Source organism: Crotalus tigris, unplaced genomic scaffold (genome assembly GCF_016545835.1).
Source record: "Crotalus tigris isolate CLP2741 ecotype Arizona unplaced genomic scaffold, ASM1654583v1 scf7180000024437.13266115, whole genome shotgun sequence".
In the NCBI taxonomy this organism is placed as follows: Eukaryota; Metazoa; Chordata; class Lepidosauria; order Squamata; family Viperidae; genus Crotalus; species Crotalus tigris.
The window spans coordinates 6,995,866-7,018,353 of NW_024100606.1; the positions used below are offsets into that span (position 1 = coordinate 6,995,866).

Consider the following 22,488-nt stretch of genomic DNA (forward strand, 5'->3'; position numbering starts at 1 on the left):
CCCCCGAATGCTCACTGGATTGGCGGCTAGCTGCCGAGTCAACGCCGTTCCGCCGCTCAGGACTCACTTGGGTAAGCTTACACCTTTTCCTTTTCAGTCGATGTAAGGCATCCCACCTTCGTCGCCAGTGTTGAGTCCCTCGCAAAATGGCAAGACACGAGAAGCAGTTGTAGTTCTCAGATTTGCTTTATTCTTCATTTAGCTTACAGATTGAATGCTCCGGCAACGCCCAAAATTCCCGGCCTCTTATATAGGCCTTCCCCGGGTCAATGTGTTACTTTTTGCGCACCAGCACCCGCGCATGCGCACAGGCACTGGCGACAGCCTGTCTGGTCCCGGGCAGCTTACACCTGCCCGGGACCGCCTGCAAACGCCCCGAGCCCGTTTGCAAGGCTCAGGACATAACAGGCACTACACTCCGTTTCAAACTGGGAATAAGCTTCAGCTTCCTCAGTTTTAAGAAATCCCCTCTGGGATTTAAAGTTGCCAGGAGAATGTATTTTATTAAGAGGAAAGGAAAAGTAAAGAAAAAGGGCTGAGAATAGTTGATAGCCACATTATTGCAGCTACTCAATATATTTTTCCCCAACATTGCTTTAGTCTACTCTATGTCAATGGTTGGGGATTACATTTGCTCCACAATACTCTATTTTGTGGTATATAAACCAGACATTTCTTTATATATAGCTGTTAACTTATACAATATTTTAGATGTAATTCAATCTAAATTGGTCATATTAATATCAATCAAATGAACTGGATTTAAGTTAGTTATGATTAACATTTCACAATAATTACAAAGGAATTTCAATACAACTAATCTTCTTTAGATTTAGATTTAGCCCACTTCAGCAATATATTCTAATTCTTGTTCAGTTCCTTTTACTACTGAATTTTCCCAACTATATCCTAAAATGCCACAATAATGACAAAATGACACATGGCTACAGTAATGTGTTATGATGTCATGATACATTTATCATGCATTTGCATAACTGCTTTCTCCCTTAGAGATATGCACTGGTCTTTGATTATTTATTCTTGAGAGCACAAGATCAAAACATGGTTCAACCACATTCAATTGGAGTGCAATTCTCCAGAAAAAGCTGAGCCTAGATGCATTAAATAGTGGTAATAATGATGTATTATTTGTATAAAGTTAAATTATTACTTGCATCAGCCTTCTTAAAAAAGAAGAATAGCTAACCAAACTATATAATCATTCATCAATATTGTGTACCAGCCACAATGCTAGATTTATTCTAGAAAAGCTTAAAGCTTTAGATTATCATTAGTCATGAAGCTCAGTATGAGATCTTGGTCCACTCACAGTAAGAGCCTAATATATCTCCCAAAATGGATTGGCTCATTAGAATAAAATCAGAAAGGCATAGATCTTGCATAGCAGTAAATTATCTTGGAAAAAATTGGGAAACATTTAATAACATCCATGTATGTTCCTGTGAATCTGTTTGTGGCAATCAAATATTGTCATTTTAAAAAATATCATGGCCTTTTTTTTGGAATGGCTGGAATCTATCTAATTCAATTCATCTTTCCAGTAGAAAGTTCCCTAAAACTGTGCTGAATTTATAGTAATTAGATTTTATCCATTTGGATATTTTTTAAAAAATAAAATAAAATATATAATAAAATATTTGTATATGTCAGAGAGAAAAAATTCTAGAACTCTCATTTTGCCTATTCATTTTAAAGATAGCATATTATTCAGGAAGTGCACACAGTAAATAAACATATTAATATAGATTTTCCCATCCTGCAGCCTGAGAGTTGTAATTGATCTGCCATGTACCCTACTGGAAAAGGCTACACAGGTAATAAAAATGATTTTTAAATATTTCAAATCAAATTTTCCCAGTAATAGGAACTGAGGCAATGTTTAATTTGGCATTAGCACTAGCCATTATAGCACTGGTATCATAATGTTGAAAATTTATTTTGACTTTGACACTGTATAGCTTGAACTGATATCAACAATGGTATATTAGTAATAGTAGACATGCCACAACATTCTTATTGTTCATAGCAATTTGTTTAGCATTTATATTGTTTGTACTTGTTTGTATTATTTGTACATAAAATCTACTACATGAGTAATAAGGTACTTACCAAATCATAAAATAACTTTCTTATTCTGTCTCCTCACTTTATTTTCTGAATGATTAATTACATTCTTTGAAAATATCATGTCTTGCAGTACAAAAATATATATACTATGATGCTGAAAATTTCATTCTTTGTATGTTGTATAACAGCTTGGTTTTGGAATTGGTATCTCTCTTCATTTGTTTAAAAGCTTTCTAAATGTAAGTCATCCTTGTGATTATGGATGATTAAGCATTAGAAGTCTGCTTACCATTAATGAGATATTTCAAAAGTCTTTCTCAAAATACTGGTTTTAATTCCCAGATAGAACTATCCACCGCCTCGTATTGGGATCATATACTTTTTATTCCACATTAGAAGTTATAATTCACAAATTACTTTTTTCTTCAAACCTAGGAAATATTCTAGAAATATTTTTTTTCTCCTCAAATGTCCTTAAAAAGCTGCCTTTTAAAATTAAGACTGTATTTTATTAAGACTAGAAAATACTTTATTCTTGCAATCCACTATTACAGAGTTTATAGTTCAAAGTACACATTTTGTATTATTGATATACATATACATGAAAGTCAGCTGGGTTACTTTGGACCAGTCACTCTCTATCTCCCCACTGGATCTTCCAGTAAGAGGAAGGTGTGTTCGTTACATTTGCTGCCTTGAGTTATTTGTAGAAACAATTTATTTTTATTTTTATTATATCAAAAATTCCATTTCTGAATTGAACAGTGTGTTGTCTAGGTGTAAAATATTAGAATGTAATAATCATCACATTCATCATTATCTTATCAAAATACAATCATATATTAGGAAATAGCAATCATATTATTAAAAATAGTATTTTCCACATTGACATTAATTGTATGACAATCAAAACATTTACTAATCCGCTATAAATTTTCCTCATATAATCCATATTTTCAACTTTCTAACATCTGGAGTTATTTGTAAAAATAACAAAGGCAGGATGCAAACAAATAAACAAGTATACCCTTGAGCAGTACAAACCAGAAAATATTGTAGTCCTTAATAAACATTAACTATAACTTTTGTGGTCTTTGATCAAATCTAGATCATAAAATGTAAGGCATAGATTTTGACATGAGGAATATTTACCTGATCAAATTTATTATCTAAAGTAATGTTGCAATTGTAAGCCATTTGCCATGGCTTTGTAAAATGTGATTCACCTCGCAAAGTCTAAAACCAATGGTATGCAAGATGATATCCAGGACATTTTAAGTGAACATTGTCTTCAGGATAGCAGCCTCAATTGTTGGTGAGTTAAAATGAGACTTCATATTTCCCTTGCTTCTATTATAATTTCAATTCCTTGCACTTCTAATGCAACGTTATTTTTAAAATTAATTAACTTTTACTTGCAGCATGGATAAGGTGGGCAAGATGCCACATGAGCTTTATGGATAACACCAGCAGTTTGTCATAGATTGCAAGGATTATGACTTTAGCTACATTCTGTCCTGGAATCACAGAAAAATTCTGTAATCCTCATAAATCCATCACCACTCCTATTTCTAACCAGCAGTACAATTTCCAATTGCACATTTATTACATACATTCCTCTTAGTCAAGTGAGTCTTTGGAGAATCTCACTGTACATCATAAACTATGTTCTTGCTTTGCACAAATTCCTCAGACAGTCTGTCATAGGAGGAAAAATGAAGAACTATCTTCAAGATTCCTGTATTCTTCTCTTCTCTTCTCTTCTCTTCTCTTCTCTTCTCTTCTCTTCTCTTCTCTTCTCTTCTCTTCTCTTCTCTTCTCTTCTCTTCTCTTCTCTCTCTCTCTCTCTCTCTCTCTCTCCCTCACTCACTCACTTTCTCATCAGCCACTGGTGCCCCAAGATTAAATTAAGATGACTGCATTGAGGGAGGGCTTTTAAAGCCATCTTTTTTACCATGTATCATTTTCTTAATTAAATAAGCTGCTAGTTTATTCCATGGAGAAAACAGCTGCTGTTTGTCAGAGATTGCAATGATATGTGAAAAACACTTTGAGAAATTGGACAAAGAGTTGCTCTCTAGGGAATGTTTAGGTAAGAGAGGGCATAGCCTACAGCTGCATAATTGGTGGAGAAAGAGGCTCAGAAGGACATTCCCTAACTTATCAGGCTGTAAAAGAGATAGCAGGAAATTTGTATTTTCAAACTCTCTTATCTGACCATTCCTTAGGCCAGGGGTCCCCAAATCCTGGGCTGCAGCTCACTACTGAGATGTGGCCTATTTGGAATTGGGCCCCATACATGACTGGCCGGAGTGTGTACACGCGTATGCAGCTCAACTTGTGCAAGCGGTGGGCCAACGGATACTTGCATGCATGTGTGCTGGCCTGCCACTTGCATAAAGGGTAACTGCCACGCGTATGCCAGCCCATCATTTGTGCAGCCCAATTCCCCCTTCCCCTAAGCCGGGGCCACCAAGCTGCAAAAGTTGGTCAAGGCTGCCCTAGGCAGTATCTTTTTATTCATTTCTCAAGGTCTTTCTTATATACTATTACAGAAGTTCTATGTAGATTTTAATCCTGTACTTTGGAGGGAAAATAGTAAAATAATAGTGTTGGAGATGATCATGGACATGATCTGGTCTATTCCCTGCTTAGCTCTTTCTGTGACACCATATTCTATTAATAGAATATTTATAATTTCATATAAATAAAAAAGAACTTAATTACTGATTATGAGTAAATCTCCTGTTTTGTCCATCTTCCTTTAATTAAAAGCACTATAGTGCTACTGATACTCCTAGTTGTGTGAGATTGCTACTGCTCTTTCATGGCTATGTTAGATTGTATCAGCCATAACATTGTTACTTATGATAATAATGTAAACAAGAGATATATAACTGGCCATGGGGTCACCGATCTCCACTATTGTAGCAGAAGCTGTGTAGGAGAAAGCAATGAGGTGATAATTTCGAATAAAGACTATGGAAAGAGGGAAGGTGAGAGGAGAATGAGGAGAGGGAGTAACAGGAAGGAGGATAAGGAAAACAAACAACAAAAAAGTGCAAGCTCCCCCAACCCACGACCACATGAGGAGAAAAAGGATGAGCATGTTGGTACAAAGGAAAGCAAGAAAACAACGATCAGTAACATGGAAACTAGGATCAAAGTCCAGATGGAGTGGCTGGGGCCCGTGACGAGATCCATGAGCCGGGCGCAAAGAACGCCACAGCCATAAATAGCCTCTTCCATCGACTGGAAACCACCCTGATGATGCCGGCAGTTGCCGGCGAAAGCTTGGTGTTTTAAATTTATTAAAACTTTTTATAGTTTTATAATTTCCTGGTGTTCTTGCATTTATTGCTAGCTAAACATGAGTTTACCCAGGAATCACCTTTTTATTTTTAATATTCTTAAGAACAGATATATAACTGTGCAGAGATCATTCAGAGTGTGGGGATTAGTCTGCAGTAATCACCTCTTATACTCAGCAATTAGAACATAACTGATGATGGCATGTCCTTGTGGCATATGCCCTACAGGGGCAGGCACTGTATCTTCAGTAATCCTGCAAAAGAGGGCATTTCAGTAGATTACCATGAATTACAAGAGATGCTTAACTGCCACTCCCTCTTTACTAAATGCTATATGGAAAATGCTAAATACTGTATGGAAAGTCCTATCCTCTTTTCCTACTGAGAAAGATCAAAGTATCCTTCAAAATCCTTCAATAGATTTTTCTATTCCAATACTCATAACTAACATTCCATTTAAACAGTGTCAATTGGATATTTCTAAGTTTGTATGGCAAGGGGAAAAAACTCCAAGAATTAGATATAAATTATTCCAAGATGCTAAAGAAAGATTTAGGAATTTAGGCTTACCAGCTTTGAAATTGTATTTTGATGCTTGCTATTTAGTTTGGCTTAAAGAGTGGGTGACTTTCCGAACAAGAGATTACTTGATTTGGAGGGCCATAAATTAAGATTTGGATGGCATGCATACATATAGTATGATAAATGTTGATTTCAATAACCACTTACTTAGACTGTCATCCTAAGGATTAGGAATAGATATAAAATAAGATTATCTGTAAAGATACTTTTCTGGGTGTCACCTTAGGAAGTTTTTTTTTTAGAAAAGAAATGGTGAGGCCAGACTGGTCAATATTTTTTAATTAAGGTGAATCTATCCTCAACTCTAAAGAAGAATTGGAATCAGAAGGATATGTCTGTCATGGTTTATATATTTACAATATATAGATTGGGGAATGGATTTATCATACTGAAGGTCAAAAACAATTTCAGTTGGATTTTTTGGGGAAGATAGATTGACTTTGAAGAATCTATTTTATTTAACCAGACAACAATTGATAAAAGATAATATTATTAAACAGTTATTCACAGGATTCAGGATGAATCAGATTTAGCTGTTGGGATAGATAAGAAGTTGTGGTAAATTTTCTGTTATATTATTGAATACAATAATTGTTCGTTAACAGAGGGTTTTGATATTTTACTTTTGCCTTTTGTTTGTTTGTTGTTCTATCTGTTAACTATTTGGCCTTTAATATAGTAGATAGATGATCAATAATAATTTGTAAACAAAATTAGAAGTTTGAAAAAAATGGGCCTATTTCACAAGGGGTGGGAAATTAATATTGTTGTAATATATTTATCAGTATTCAGTTAGAGGGGCTAATTTGTGTATATGTGTTTGTGGTTTTTAATGCACTTTTTAATGTTTTGCTTGTTTGTTTTTTGATTTGTTTGCTTCCGTGAATTTCTTTGGGAGTTTTTATTTTAATTTTTGAATAAAATAAAAATAATTTTTTAAAAAAGAAGAATCTTCTATCCACTGCAAAGTTCCATTTTGCCAGGTACTTTGAATATGTGAGAAAAGCATACTCTATGGGGTAAATATTGTATGTTTCCTTAAGATATATTTTCAAGATAAGTAGTATGAGTTTAGCAATATCATAATCAGGAATATTTCATATCTGAAGAAGAGACGGCACGTAAGAAGAGTCATGAGCTATTTGTCCATATTTCAGACATAATTTCCTGGGTCTGTGCATCTATCATATGAACCCAAGAAAAAATGCAGTTTCTTAAGATCATGCTGGCAGGAATGGTGTATGTTCCTATAACCTCTCTGAAGCACATTCTCTACTTCAAATCCAAAGTACATCTGTAGAAGTCATGCAAAGCCAATTTAAAACTATATTCATATTAAGAACCTTGTCCATGACATGATAGTCTTTTTTTGTTTCTCCGTATGAAAGCTTATCTTCTTTGGCCTCTTTTTCAGTAAGGATTATTATACTAGATGTCTCTACATGGCTATGTGCTTCCTTATTATTGTCTCTAATTATGGAATAGGGAACAGCATTTCCTGACAAAATATTCTTCCAATATTGATATAGTTACAGCTTTCTTAAAATGCAGTAGACTTGATAAAAAAAGAACTCTATCCCATGCTATAAACCACGTCTTCCAGTTTCCAGAAAAAGTCTAAAATTTCCATTTACTTACTGTAAGTTACTGCTTCCCACTGGTCCCTGAGTCTCAGAAATACTGGCCTCATTTGGGCTTCTCACCTGTACGCCATCCTTGGGAGAGACGCTGGTGTAGACTGTGTCGGGCACTTTTGGCAATGAGAACTGCCAGGTCCTCAAAGTTCAAAATAAACATGATGACAATTCCTTCTTCATTCTTTATAGGGACCACATCCACTAAACAATGAATGCATGATGCTGCCATGAAAAAAAAATAACAGATTGCATTAAGCTATAAATTAACATAATCTACACTTCAGTCTTTACCATATCAGAAAAAAATCATCTGAACTGAAATATGTTTAATTTAAAACATCTTAACCGAAATCATTTTTTTGGGTATAGTCTTAAAGATAAAGATAGTATTCTCTAATCTTTCCCACTGTTCAACTGACTTCTTGGTTGACACTACAAATAAAGTAATAGATGTTCTATAAATTTTTACAGCTACATAATGAAAGAACTGACAAGTATAATCATATTATTTCTAAAGCCAAATATCTTAGGAAGCTAGAATTCTATTTGTATATAGGACAGCCTTATAAGATGAGATAAAATTGCTTCACAATCTACACAATGATTCAGTCATTGGAAGGTGTTGCTTCCTCCAAATAGTTCTCCATTGCCTTCAAAATACCCTATATTCAGATAAACAGCTCTATCTTTTTCTAATCCATGTTATTTTTACAATTTACAGAAGCAATGAAATTCATAAGTGCACTCTATCTCCTTTGTATTCACAGTAATCCATAATATAAAAAGGCACAATATCGTAAATAAATACTTAAACTTATTAATTTCTCACAAAGTATGAATTGATAAACATATATTTTCATGGGATCCTGTTCATACAGGAATTCACAAAGATTTAATCCCTTAAATATATATAAACTTTATTAATATATAGAACAGGAATACAGAAATGTCATCCCATTTCAGATTAGAAATGATGAACCAAATTGTTCAAAGTCAATAGATGAGTTCATGATTGAAGTAATATAGAGGTGGATTCTGTCTTCCAGAGAGAACTCCCTAGTGTCTGCCTTCCACAGTAAATTCTCCCCCCAATTGTAATTCACTTGTTTTTTCCTCTTCTGAGATGAATTCTCCTGTAGTTTAAAGTTTATATTTTTTCTTCTTCTTCTTCTTCTTCTTCTTCTTCTTCTTCTTCTTCTTCTTCTTCTTCTTCTTCTTCTTCTTCTTCTTCTTCTTCTTCTTCTCTTCTTCTTCTTCTCTTCTTCTTCTTCTTCTTCTTCTTCTTCTTCTTCTTCTTCTTCTTCTTCTTCTTCTTCTTCTTCTTCTTCTTCTTCTTCTTCCTCTTCTTCTTCTTCTTCCTCTTCCTCTCCTCCTCATCCTCCTCCTCTTCTTCCTCCTCCTCCTCCTCCTCCTCCTCCTCCTCCTCCTCCTCCTCCTCCTCCTCCTCCTCCTGTCTCAAAGCAATATTAATGTATTAAATAACTTTTACCTAGAACAGCGGTTCTCAACCTGTGGGTCGCGACCCCATTTGGGGTTGAACGACCATTTCACGGGGGTCGCCAAACAAGGCTGTCCACCATTTTCCCCCCTTTTCTTTAGCTGTGCTACTCCCTTTTATTCTATTGGCTTTTGAAAGCCAATAGAATAGACTCTATTCAAGAGACTCTATTCTATTGGCGTTCGAAAGCCAATAGAATCTATTGGCTTTTGAAAGCCAATAGAATAGACTCTCTTGAATAAAGTCTAATTCTGTTGGCTTTCAAAAGCCAATAGTAATTGTCCAGGCTGTCTCTGCCCTGCTGAGACCACCAAAAGCCCCAGTCTGCAAACGGTGCTGCAAGGAAAGCTTCCCTCCCTGCTGAGCAACTACTAAAAGTAAGTAAAAGAGGGCCAGGGGTGGGAGGTGGGAGGCCGGCGTGTGCAGGGAAGGTTGCTGGTGTGCGTGGGGCCCGGTGGGTGCCTTACTGCCTGGGCTGGGCCAGCTGATGGCCCAGCCAGTGGTTGCCCTACACCGTCACTGCCGCTTGCCGTGGCTGCCCAGGAGTGCCTGGGCCTGCCTGCCGCTGCCCCGAACGGGCAGTGGCCAAGGTAAGGCTAGCGGGGCAGCGGCGGGCACAGGGAGGGTTGCTGGCATGCGTGGGGCCCGGCGGGTGTCTTACCTGCCTGGGCTGGGCCAGCTGGTGGCCCAGCCGGTGGTCGCCCTACACCATCACTGCCGCTTGCCGTGGCCACCCAGGAGCACCAGGGCCTGCCAGCTGCTGCCCCGAACGTGGCCAGCCAGTGGTTGCCCTGCGCCATCACTGCCCCTTGCCAGCTAGGCCTCAGCCGGCTCAGGGGGTGGCACCATGCATGTGCGGCGCTCCCAGGCAGAGAAAGTCCTCGACTTATGACCAGTTGGGTAGTCCTCGACTTACGACCGGTTGGGTAGTCCTCGACTTACGACCGGTTGGGGGTCGCGGCATTAAAAAGGTTGAGAACCACTGACCTAGAATGTAGGTATAGTATTTGAAAAAAGTGCTATTCACATATCTCCAACATGAGAATGATTGAATTCAATGCATATACAAAAATAATAAATGCTTAAGGTATTAGGAACAATTATCCTCAATTTCAATTTAGGCCAATAAACAGAGTATCTATTAACCTGTTCAAATGGTTTAATTAATATATCACACCAGAATTGAAGTGTGAAGTTAAGCAATAAGCAATAAAATATTTTCAGCAAATATTACTGATTTATATTCTACTTAATTGTGAGAAAACAGAAGTTATTATTTTATCTAATAGCATAGTCTAAGAGTTCTAAACACATTTCAAAAAATCAATGCAGAAAATTAATATCCTGGTCTAATATCTTTTTAGGGTAAAAAAAATGAATGAAAACATTGATTGACTTTCATTTTAGATTTTGAAGTTGATATAGACGGGTTGAGAACCAGTAGTGTAGAGGTAAGGCATTGGGCTAAAAAAACTAAGAGACTGTAAGTTTTAATTGCACCTTAGGCACCTGTGCTTTTGAGACAATCAGTGTTAGCCCTAGGAAGCAAATAAAGGCAAATAACTTCTGAAAAATCTTGACAAGAAAGCTGCAAGGACTAGTCAAGGCAGATGCCAAAAGTCTCTTGAAGTCCGGCCCCTATCCCAAAAATATGATAGGTAACAAACACATACCGATAGATTTTATCAGATTTTTTTTCAACATAAAGCAATAGAATTGCAGCTTGATAGTTTCTATCTATCCAAATCAATTAAATCCACGACCAGCCAAATATTATCAGGCCACTATCAAGCTTTGATCATTCTAATTTGATCATTGTTTAAGGTAGAAATCCTGTGGTGGGATTCAAATACCTAAACAACCGGTTCTCTTATTCGATGCAGGCCTGGGCCTCTGAGACCTAGAATAGACTTCTGGAAGTGGCATCCATGCACTTCTGGTGGGCCGTTCTGGGCCTGAGAGGCCTCCTCCAGGCCTCCCAGGCCTAGAATGGACTTTGGAAATGGCATCCATGCAATTCCAGCAGGCCGTTCTAGGCCTGGAAGGCCTCCTCCAGGCCTCTGAGGCCTAGATTGGACTTCTGGAAGCAGTGTGCATTAACCTGTTTCTCCAAACTCAGCAAAATTTAGCTACTGGTTCTGCCGAACTGGTGCAAACTGGTTGAATCCCACCACTGTAGAAATCACTTGCTATTGTAACAAGATTTAACAAGATTTTAATATCTGCATGAATCACAGCGATGGGACATTAGCACATATTTATGATGGATTTGTAACTAGCTGACAAATGACATTCAGTGTATAGTCCTCAATAGAACTACATCTACATGGATGGAAGAATGTACTGGGTAGCCCAAGGGTCTGTCTTAGTCCCAGTACTCTTCAATATATTCATAAATGATTCAAATGAGGGGATAGAAGGGGAACTCATAAAAAAAAAAACACCAAGCAGACAGGAATAGCCAACATCCTGGAAGATAGGCTTAAGGTCCAGAAGAATCTCATCAGATTAGAACTATAGATAGGGTTAAGCCCTGCGCAAGGATGACAATAGATCAACTTTTTGCTAGTCATCTAACTAAGGTATGTAGGAAGCACATCACAATAGTAATGGGGGACTTTAACTACCCTGACATGAACTGGGAGACAAACTCTGCACCAAGTGGAAGATCAAACAGGTTCCTGGCAAACCTAGCAGACAACTTTGTCTCCCAAAAAGTAGAGAAGGGAACTAGAGGATTAGCCATTTTGGATCTAATTCTCACTAACAGAGATGAAATGATAGAAGGTGTTGAAGCCATAGGAACCTTGGGGGGAAGTGATCATGCAATATTGGAATTCAACATTATGGAAGCACAAGCAATAGAACACAGTCAAACTACAGTCTTGGACTTCAAGAGAGCTAATTTCAATAAAATCCTTGAGAAGGATTCCATGGATGAGAATCCTCAACGGGAAAACAACTCAAGAAGCTTGGGAAATTTTGAAAAATGAGATAATAAAAGCCCAGTCTAGCACAATACCAACAAAGAGGAAAAATAACAGCTCTCAAAAGAAACCAGCATGGCTGCATAAAGAACTCTCTGACAAATTGAAAGATAAAAAGGACAAGTATAGAAAGTGGAAAGAGAGGCATATAACTAAGTCAGAATATCAGCAAATAGTCCGAGTCTGCAAAGATGAAGTGAGGAAAGCTAAGGCTCCAAACTAAGGCTTGTGACCAAAGTCAAAAATAACAAACAAAAAGCTTCTTTCAACATGTAAAAAACAAAAAAAGTGAAGGAAATGATAGATCTATTAGTGGGTGAAAGTGGTAAGAAGGTGACAAGCAAAAGGGAGAAAGCAGAACTATTTAACTCATTTTTTGCATCTGTCTTTACACAAAGGGAAAAAACAGACCAACCTATCAAAGATAGTGCCATAAAAAACAGAATAGAAACACAAGTTAAGATAGGCAAGAAAATGGTAAGTGAGCACCTGTCCAACCTGTTGTTGTTGTTGTTGTTGTTAACTGCAAAGTCGTGTCTGACCCATCGCGACCTCATGGACAACATTCCTCCAGGTCTTCCTGTCTTCTACCATCTTCTGGAGTCCATTTAAGTTCACGCCTACTGCTTCAGTGACTCCATCCAGCCACCTCATTCTCTGTGGCCCCTTCTTCTATTGCCTTCAATCTTTCCCAGCATTAGGCCCTTCTCAAGTGAGTCCTTCCTTCTCATTAGATGGCCAAAGTATTTGAGTTTCAACTTCAGAATCTGGCCTTCTAAAGAGCAGTCGGGGTTGATCTCTTCTAGGACTGACCGGTTTGAACGCCTTGCAGTCCAAGGGACTCATAGGAGTCTTCTCCAGCATCATAGTTCAAAGGCCTCAATTCTTTGTCGCTCAGCCTTTCTTATGGTCCAACTTTCATATCCATACATTGCAGCTGGGAAAACCATGGCCTTGACTATACGCACTTTTGTTGGCAGGGTGATGTCTCTGCTTTTTAGTATGCTGTGTAGATTTGCCATAGTTTTCCTCCCCAGGAGCAAGCGTCTTCTAATTTCTTGGCTGCAGTCCCCATCTGAGGTGATCTTGGAGCCCAGGAAAATAAAATCTGTCACTACCTCCATTTCTTCCCCATCTATTTGCCAGGAATTGAGAGGGCCGGATACCATGATTTTGGTTTTCTTAATGTTGAGTTTCAAGCCAACTTTTGCACTCTCCTTCTTCACCCGTATCAAGAGACTCTTTAGTTCCTCTTCAATTTATGCCATTAGAGTGATATCATATGCATATCTTAGATTGTTGATATTTCTCCCAGCAATTTTAATTCCAATAAGCAATAAAATATTTTCAGCAAATATTACTGATTTATATTCTACTTAATTGTGAGAAAACAGAAGTTATTATTTTATCTAATAGCATAGTCTAAGAGTTCTAAACACATTTCAAAAAATCAATGGAGAAAATTAATATCCTGGTCTAATACCTTTTTAGGGTAAAAAAAAATGAATGAAAACATTGATTGACTTTCATTTTAGATTTTGAAGTTGATATAGACAGGTTGAGAACCAGTAGTGTAGAGGTAAGGCATTGGGCTAAAAAATGATTCATCTAGCCCTGCCTTTCTCATGATGTGCTCTGCATATAAGTTAAATAGACAGGGCAACAGTATACAGCCTTGCAGGACTCCTTTCCCAATTTTGAACCAATCAGTGGTTCCGTGTCTAATTCTCACTGTTGCTTCTTGACCCACATATAGATTTCTCAAGAGACAAATAAGATGGTCTGGTACTCCCATCTCTTTAAGAACTTGCCACAATTTGTTGTGATCCAGACAATCAAAGGCTTTAGCATAATCAATGAAGCAGAAGTAGATGTTTTTCTGGAACTCCCTAGCTTTCTCCATGATCCAGCATATGTTGGCAATTTGATCTCTAGGTCCTCTGCCTCTTCAAAATCCTGCCTGTACTTCTGGTAGTTCTCGATCCATATACTGTTGGAGTCTAGCTTGTAGGATTTTAAGCATAACTTTACTTGCATGTGAAATGAATGCAATGGTACAATAGTTTGAACATTTTTTTGGCATTGCCTTTCTTTGGAATTGGAATGTAAACTGACCTTTTCCAATCCTGTGGCCACTGTTGAGTTTTCCAAATTTGCTGGCAAATTGAGTATAGCACTTCTACTGCATCGTCTTTTAAGATTTTAAATAGCTCAGCTGGAATACTGTCACCTCCATTAGCTTTGTTGTTGCTCAGATTTCCTAAGGCCCATTTCACTTCACATTCTAGGATATCTGGCTCGAGGTCAATGACCACCCCATTGTGGTTATCTAGGATGTTAAGCTCGTTCTTGTATAGTTCTTCTGTGTAGTTTTGCCACCTCTTCTTAATCTCTTCTGCCTCTGATAGGTCTCTACCATTATAGTCCTTTATCATGCTCATCTTTGCATGAAACGTTCCCTTCATATCTCCAATTTTCTTGAAGAGATCTCTGGTCCTCCCTATTCTGTTGTTTTCTTCTATTTCTTTGCACTGTTTATTTAAGAAGGTATTCTTATCTCTTCTAGCTATTCTCTGAAATTCTGCATTCAATTGGGTGTATCTTTCTCTTTCTCCTTTGCCTTTTGCTTCCCTTCTTTCTTCAGCTATTTGCAAAGCTTCCTCAGACAGCCATTTTGCTTTCTTGCATTTCTTTTTCTTTGGGATGGTTTTAGTTGCTACCTCTTGTACAATGTTGCAAACCTCCATCCATAGTTCTTCAGGCACTCTAATTCTTTAAATCTATTTGTCACCTCTATTGTATATTCATCAGGAATAAGATTTAGTTCATAGCTGAGTGGCCTAGTGCTTTTCCCTACTTTCTTCAATTTAAGCCTTAATTTTGCAAAGAGAAGCTCATGATCTGAGCCACAGTCAGCTCCTGGTCTTGTTTTTACTGACTGTATAGAGCATCTCCATCTTTGGCTGCAGAGCACATAGTCAATCTGATTTCTGTGTTAACTGTTTGGTGATGTCCATGTGTAGAGCCGTCTCTTGGGTTATTGGAAAAGAGTGTTTGTTATGACCATTGTATTCTCTTGACAAAATTCTATCAGCCTGTGCCCTGCTTCATTTTGTACTCTAAGGCCAAACTTGCCTATTATTCTGGTTATTTTTTGGCTTCCTATTTTAGCATTCCAACCCCCATAATAATAAGGACATCATTTTTTCTATAAGGTGCTGAAGGGCTTCATATAATCAATCAATTTCATCCTCTTCAGCACCAGTGGTTGGGGGATAGATTTGGATTACTGTGATATTGAATGGTTTGCCTTGGATTCGAACTGAGATCATTCTGTCATTTCGGGGATTGTATCCCAGTATTGCTTTTCCTATTCTTTTATTGACTATGAAGACTACTCCATTTCTTCTGAGGGATTCTTGCCCGCAGTAGTATACCTGATGGTCCTCTGAGTTAAATCCACTCATTCCTGTCCATTTTAGTTCACTGATTCCTAAGATGTCAATGTTCAGTCTTGTCATCCCTTGTTTGACTACATCTAGTTTGCCTTGATTCATGGATCTTACATTCCAGATTCCTATGGAGAAAAGATCTTTATAGCATCGGACTTTCCTTTCACCACCAGATATATCCACAGCTGAGTGTCCTTTCGGCTTTGGCCCAGTTGCTTCATTCTTTCTGGCGCTACTAGTACTAGCTCTCTGCTCTTCCCCAGTAGCATATTGGACACCTTCCAAACTGAGGGGCTCATCTTCCAGCATCATATCTTTTTGCCTTTTAGTACTGTCCATGGGGTTATCATGGCAAAGATACTGGAATGGTTTGCCATTTCTTTTTCAAATGAATCACCCCAAGGAACTGCCAGATGTAATCTCAGAACCACTGAACTATATTTTTCAAAGTTCCTGGAGCGCTGGGGAACTACCAGAGGACTGGAAAAGAGCTGATGTAGTTCCCATCTTCAAAAAGGGGAAAAAATGGATCCAGGAAATTACAGACCTATCAGCCTGACCTTAATGCCTGGAAAGATTCTGGAAAAAATAATCAAACAATGAATCAGTGAATACTTAGAGGCAAACAAAATCATTACTAAAAGCCAATATGGGTTTGTCAAAAACAGATCAAGCCAGACAAATCTTATTGCATTCTTTGACCAAGTGACAAAATTAGTAGATCAGAAGAATGCTGTAGATATAATTTACTTGGACTTCAGTAAGGCATTTGATAAAGTAGACCACAGCCTACCACTTGATAAGATAAAAAAATGTGGGTTAGACAGCATCAGCACCAGATGGATTCGTAGCTGGCTGACCGGCCGTACTCAGCGTGTGGCCCTCAATGAATGCACTCATTTTTATTGTTATATTTATTGTTTTAATTTTGTACACCGCCCTGAGTCCCTAGGGATTGGGCGGCATATAAATTTTATTAATAAATAAATAAATAAATTCAATGGTGAAAAAAGTAAGGTTCTACATTTGGGCAAGAAAAACTAAATGTACAGGTATAGTATAGGGGGTATCTTGCTCAATAGTAGTAACTGTGGGAGTCCTAGTGGACAATCATTTAAATATGAGCCAGCAGTGTGCTGCTGCAGCTGCCAAAAAAGCCAACACAGTGCTAGGCTGCATTAACAGAGGGATAGAATCAAGATCACATGAAGTATTAATACTACTTTATAATGCCTTGGTAAGGCCACACTTGGAATACTGCATCCAGTTTTGGTTACCAAGATGTAAAAAAGATGTTGAGACTCTAGAAAGAGTACAGAGAAGAGCAACAAAGATGATTAGGGGACTGGAGGCTAAAACATATAAGGAATGGTTGCTGGAATTGGGTTTGTCTAGTTTAATGAAAAGAAAGACTAGGGGATGACATGATAGCAGTATTCCAGTATTCAGGGGTTGCCAGAAAGAAGAGGCAATTCTCCAAAGCACCAGAAGGCAGGACAAGAAGCAATGGATAGAAACTAATCAAGGAGAAAAGCAACCTAGAACTAAGGAGAAACTTCCTGACAGTAGAAAAATTAACCAGTGGAACAACCTGCTTCCAGAAGCGGTGAATGCTCCAACACTGGAAGTTTTTAAGAAGAGACTGGACAGCCATTTGTCCGAAATGGTATAGGGTTTTCTGCCTGAGCAGGGGGTTGGACTAGATCACCTCCAAAGTCCCTTCCAACTTTATTATTATTATTATTATTATTATTATTATTATTATTATTATTATTATTATTATTATTATTATTATTATTATTATTGATCATCGCATAGTCAATCAGATGTTCAGACTGGATTTGGCATTTTGTCTACCTATCGAGTCCTTACCCAAGACCCGGGATAGGCAGATGTGGATGTTTGATGGCATTACAGATATCGTCGCAGGATGGAAGCAGTTCCTAGTAAGGCCACCTTTTGCAATTGACTAATAGCGAATTTGTCAATGCCAATGTTCAAGTGGTGCTCCAGTTGTTTTGGGATTGCATCCAAGGCGCCTATGACTATTGGTACTACCTTTGCTTGCTTTTGCCACAATCTTTCTATTACTATTTGTAGGTCTTCGTATTTTTTGTCTTTCTTATCGACAATTGTTAAGTCTGGGATGTTATGTTGCAGGTGCTTATCTGTTTGAATTCTGAAGTCCCAGAGCAGTTTAATTTTATCATTTTCTATGACTTTCTCTATTTTATGATCCCACCAGTTTTTGCTTACGGGCAAATGATATTTTTTCAGATCTTCCAATGCACCATTGTTGCTACTTTGTCATACCGCTGCTTGTAGTCAGTCTGTGCAATCTTCTTGCAACAGCTTACCAGGTGGTCCACTGTTTCTTCAGCTTCTTTGCATATGCGGCACTTACTGTCTGTTGCTGTCTTCTCAATTTTGACTTTATATGCATTTGTCCTTAAGGCTTGGTCTTGTGCAGCCAGAATTAGTCCCTCGGTCTCTTTCTTCAATTTTCCTGCTCTTAGCCATTGCCAGGTCTTCTTATTATCTGCTTTCCCAGCTATTTTTTTTAATGTATTGGCCATGTAGTGCTTTGTCTTCCCATGCCTCTATTCTGTTCTTCATTTGGTCTTTCTTGTAGGCCAGTTTGGTCTCTCCAGTAGCCAGTAAGCCTTCCTGATATATTAATTTCAGTGCATCTTCATCATTGTTCTTCAGATATTCTTCCAAAGCCATTTTTTCTTCTTCAACCATCTGATGTACTTGTAGCATTTCACGCCCACCTATTTGCCTTGGTAGATAAAGTCTGTCAATGTTACTGCTTGGATGAAGGGCATGATTCATTGTCATTATTTTTCTGGTCTTCTTATCCATTGCTTTTAGTTCTGCTTGAGTCCAGTCCACTATTCCAGCTGTGTACCTAATGACTGGAATTGCCCAGGTGTTGATTGCCTTTATGGTATTTCCTCCATTGAGTTTGGATTTTAAGATCTTCTTCACTCTCTTGATGTATTCACCTCTAATCTTTTTCTTGACTTCAGTGTGCTTGATGTTGTCAGCTTGAAGGATACCCAAGTATTTGTAGTAATCTTCCTCATCCAGACTCTTAATGTTATTTTCGTGGGGCATCTTGATTCCTTCAGTTTTCACTACTTTTCCTTGTTTGATAGTAAGTGTGGCACATTTGTCCAAGCCAAACTCCATAACAATATCTTGGCTATATATACGGACAGTGTTGAGCAGCGATTCTATTTCAGATGATGTTTTTCCATACAGCTTCAGATCATCCATGTAAAGGAGGTGGGATAGTCTGGTAGATGTTTTTGATATTTGATAGCCATGTCCTGAGTTATTCAGTATTGTTGACAGAGGAAACAGTGCAATAACAAATAGTAATGGTGACAATGAATCTCCATCATCATCATCATCATTATTATTATTATCGATCATCGCACAGTCAGCCAGATGTTCAGACTGGATTTGGCATTTTGTCTACCTATCGAGTCATTATTATTATTATTATTATTATTATTATTATTATTATTATTATTATTATAGATAGGCCCTACCTAACAAAATGAAATTCAGTGGTGAGAAAAGTAAGGTTTTACACATAGACAGAAAAAACTAAATGCATAAATACAGAATAAGTGGTACCTGGCTCAAAAACAGTAATTGAGAACGGGATCTAGGAATTGTAGTGGACACACTTAAATATGAGCCAGCAATGTGCTTCAGCCACCAAAAAAGTCAATATAGTCCTATTATATTAATAGTATATTAATAGAAGGATGAAATCAAAACCATGTGAAGTATTAATGCCATTTTATAATGCCTTGGTAAGACCACACCTGGAATATTGCATCCAGTTTTGGTCATCATGATAAAAAAAGATGTTGAGACTCTAAAAATAATACAGAGAAGAGCAACAAAGATTTATCACTTTATTTTTCAAATGATTTTTGTGCATATTTTTAATTTCCTTCATATCTGATACAGAAGGAAAATTATGACCTTTCATATAATGTAGACTTAGACTTAATAGAGTTGGAAGGAACATTGGACATCTTCTACTCCAGCAGTCCCCAACCTTTCTGGCTTGATGGACTGGTGGGGGAGAGAGGGGATGGTTCACCCACTCACCCACTGCTCACACAGAGCTATCCCCTAAATAAGAGTCTGTACTAATAGGGCAGGTTTTCATTTTTACTAATAGAGCAGCTTTTCATTTTGTTTGCCTCTTGGATTTTCCGTCTATCACTTGGGGCTGGAAACAAATTGAGAAAAGATAAAGGGAGACTGTTCCTTTTATTATAAATGTGGCCTCCTAGATCAGCCTGACTTCTGTCAATGAGGCTTAGTCTTTGGTTGTGTAAGCAAATATTTCTTATTTCAGTTGATCTAAAGCAGTGGTTCTCAACCTTTTTATACGGCGACCCCGGTCATAAGCAGGCGGCGCGCATGCGCGGCGCCCCCCCTGCGCGGCACACATGCGCGGCGCAGCCCCCTGCACGGTGCACATGCGCGGCGCCACCCCCCTGCGCCGCCCCCTGCACCGGCTGGCGAAAAAAATGGCGGATCGCGTTGTTTGGCGACCCCCGTGAATTGGTCGTTCAACCCCAAATGGGGTCGCGACCCACAGGTTGAGAACTGCTGATCTAAAGCAATTGCTCAAAAGAAGGATTAGAATATCATCTGCTACCAGCTAGTGCTGATGTTCCTTGGCAGAGTTTCTCATCTCATCCATCCCTAGTGCAACAGTAGATGAGATTGCTTTATTCCACACAGTTTGCAAGGGCTCAGATTCTCATAATCAGAAGCAGATGCTCAGTGTCTCAGAACTTCAAAACCTATAGTGACCTCAGTTGCATGTTTTAGCTCTGTGTGTGTGTGTGTGTGTGTGTGTGTGTGAGAGAGAGAGAGAGAGAGAGAGAGAGAGAGAGATGAGATGGAACAAAGAATGGGACAATGAAACTCAAAGGAATAAAAGTCTGGAGTTCAATTAAAAGAAGTTATTAAGGGATTGTAAAGTATCAGATCAGAAGCCTTCTAAATAATGTATTTCTTGCTTTAGTTAAAGGTTACAATATAAATTTAGTTGTCTTCAAAGAACACAAAAATAGTAGATGTTACTGATATTTAACTATTTGCCAGTAGAGGCATTATTTTCAGAGAATAACTGACAAAATGTCCACCCAAGATGTTGAAAACCTTTATTTTACTCACTTTTCCACCATCATTCCTGTTCCAACCGGAGAAGGAAGTTTTATACATATTCTCATATAAACATATATACTAAAAATTGGGGGGGAGCATGCACAAAAGTTAGAGACAGAATAACTTCTTTAGGGTGCTTATTAACCTACCAGTAATTAGGACTGATGAATATATTCTTGCATGCTTGAGCTGGTTAACATAATGAATTGGTTAAGATAAGAAAAGTTGATATCTATTTAATTCATGAGAAATTAAATGAAATCCAGTGATGAATTTTGTCTCTATTGTTTCATGATGAAATAACAAGAATGACAATTTCAGGAGCACTGGGGAGCTAAAATACATCTTTATTTTTTTTTACTATCCTGGATTTATATTTATTCTTTTTCTCATATACTGGCCAGCTTATACAATGTGTATGACAGTTAGGCACTGCGGACTTCAAAGCTATATAAAAACTGTCAAGGGGATGCTCATTTGAGATACTGTTAACTTTTGGGTTCTGAATCACTTTCTCATTGGTCTCCTCCTTGAATCCTTTTCTGTCATCTATAGCAACTGAGGCTTGTATTTTCTTGAAGATTTCAAGTCATTTCCCCCCCTTTTCTTGCCACTCCGCTATAAATTACAGTGAGCTGTGATCTATTTGATCTCTAAATGGGAACTAACTGGATTAGTGTGGCTGAACACAATCACGAAAGAAGGTTTGAAATTGCTAGAAATGAGATAGGGGTCAAAAGTAGAATTCTAAGACTCAGCATCCTTTGGACATCCATAATATTATGCTGAAGAAATACCTTGCCCTCCATGATTTCTTGCAGAATCCTAGAGCTTTTAAACTGACTTCTAAGGAAACATAGAACTACACCAGACATTTGACTGCTATTATCAGTCTGTCCTAGCAATATGCTCTGGCCAAGAGGGGTAGGCAATGTTGTACTTGAACTTTCCACAGATTCCTTTTCAACACATTGAATTGAGTTTCACAAGTATATATCTTCCTTGACAATTATCACAGTTAGAAATTTGAATATCACAGTCTTAAAACAAAAATGGACAATTGCTATATGGTGAAGGTTATATTATTTTCTTACCTTTTTATTTCCTACTATAAATTTGAAGGAATTTATAGAGCAATGTTTGGGAAATTTCCTCACAGGTAGTCCTTGATTTACTACCACAATTGCCCTCATTCGTGATCATAAATGAGCCCAAAATTTATGTTGCTAAGAAGACAGTTGTTCAGTAAATTTTGCCCCATTTTATGATCTTTCTTGGCATAGTTCTTAACTGAATCATTGTTGTGGTTAAATTAGTAACACAGTTGTTAAGTGAATCTGGCTTCCTCATTAACTTTGTTTGTCAGAAGTTTGCAAGAAGTGATCACATGATCCTGGGACACAGCAACCATCCTAAATGCTTGCCAGTTGCCAAGCATTCAGATTTGGATCATATGATCATGGTTATGCTGCAATGATTGTAAGTATGAAAAATTGTCATAAATCACTTTTTCAATGCTGTTGTAACTTTGAATGGTCACTAAATGAACTGTTGTAAGTTGAGGACTACCTGTATGCTCTCCTGTGTGTTCTGGGAGCTTAAATGCAGAGTATGGGGGCTATATAAGATGTGTACTATAAATTGTCATTCTGCTATAAAGGGAAACGTATATACAGGTATCTTTGACTTACAGCTAGTCACTTACTGACCATTCTAAACTATGAC

The 22,488-nt window shown here is 37.8% G+C and overlaps 1 protein-coding gene across 8 annotated transcripts in view; it reads right to left on the reverse strand.

The window, feature by feature from the left end:
- The window catches only part of KCNH6 (potassium voltage-gated channel subfamily H member 6), a 179,208-nt gene that overhangs the window by 86,041 nt on the left and 70,679 nt on the right, over positions 1–22,488 (reverse strand). For all 8 annotated transcript variants that reach the window (XR_005555194.1, XR_005555193.1, XM_039331548.1 and 5 more), the window contains one exon: positions 7,685–7,840. Coding sequence is in view for 6 of the 8 variants with exons in the window: in XM_039331548.1 (XP_039187482.1) it covers positions 7,685–7,840 (156 nt within the window). In the remaining 2 variants the exon portion in view is untranslated. The remainder of the gene's footprint in view (positions 1–7,684; positions 7,841–22,488) is intronic.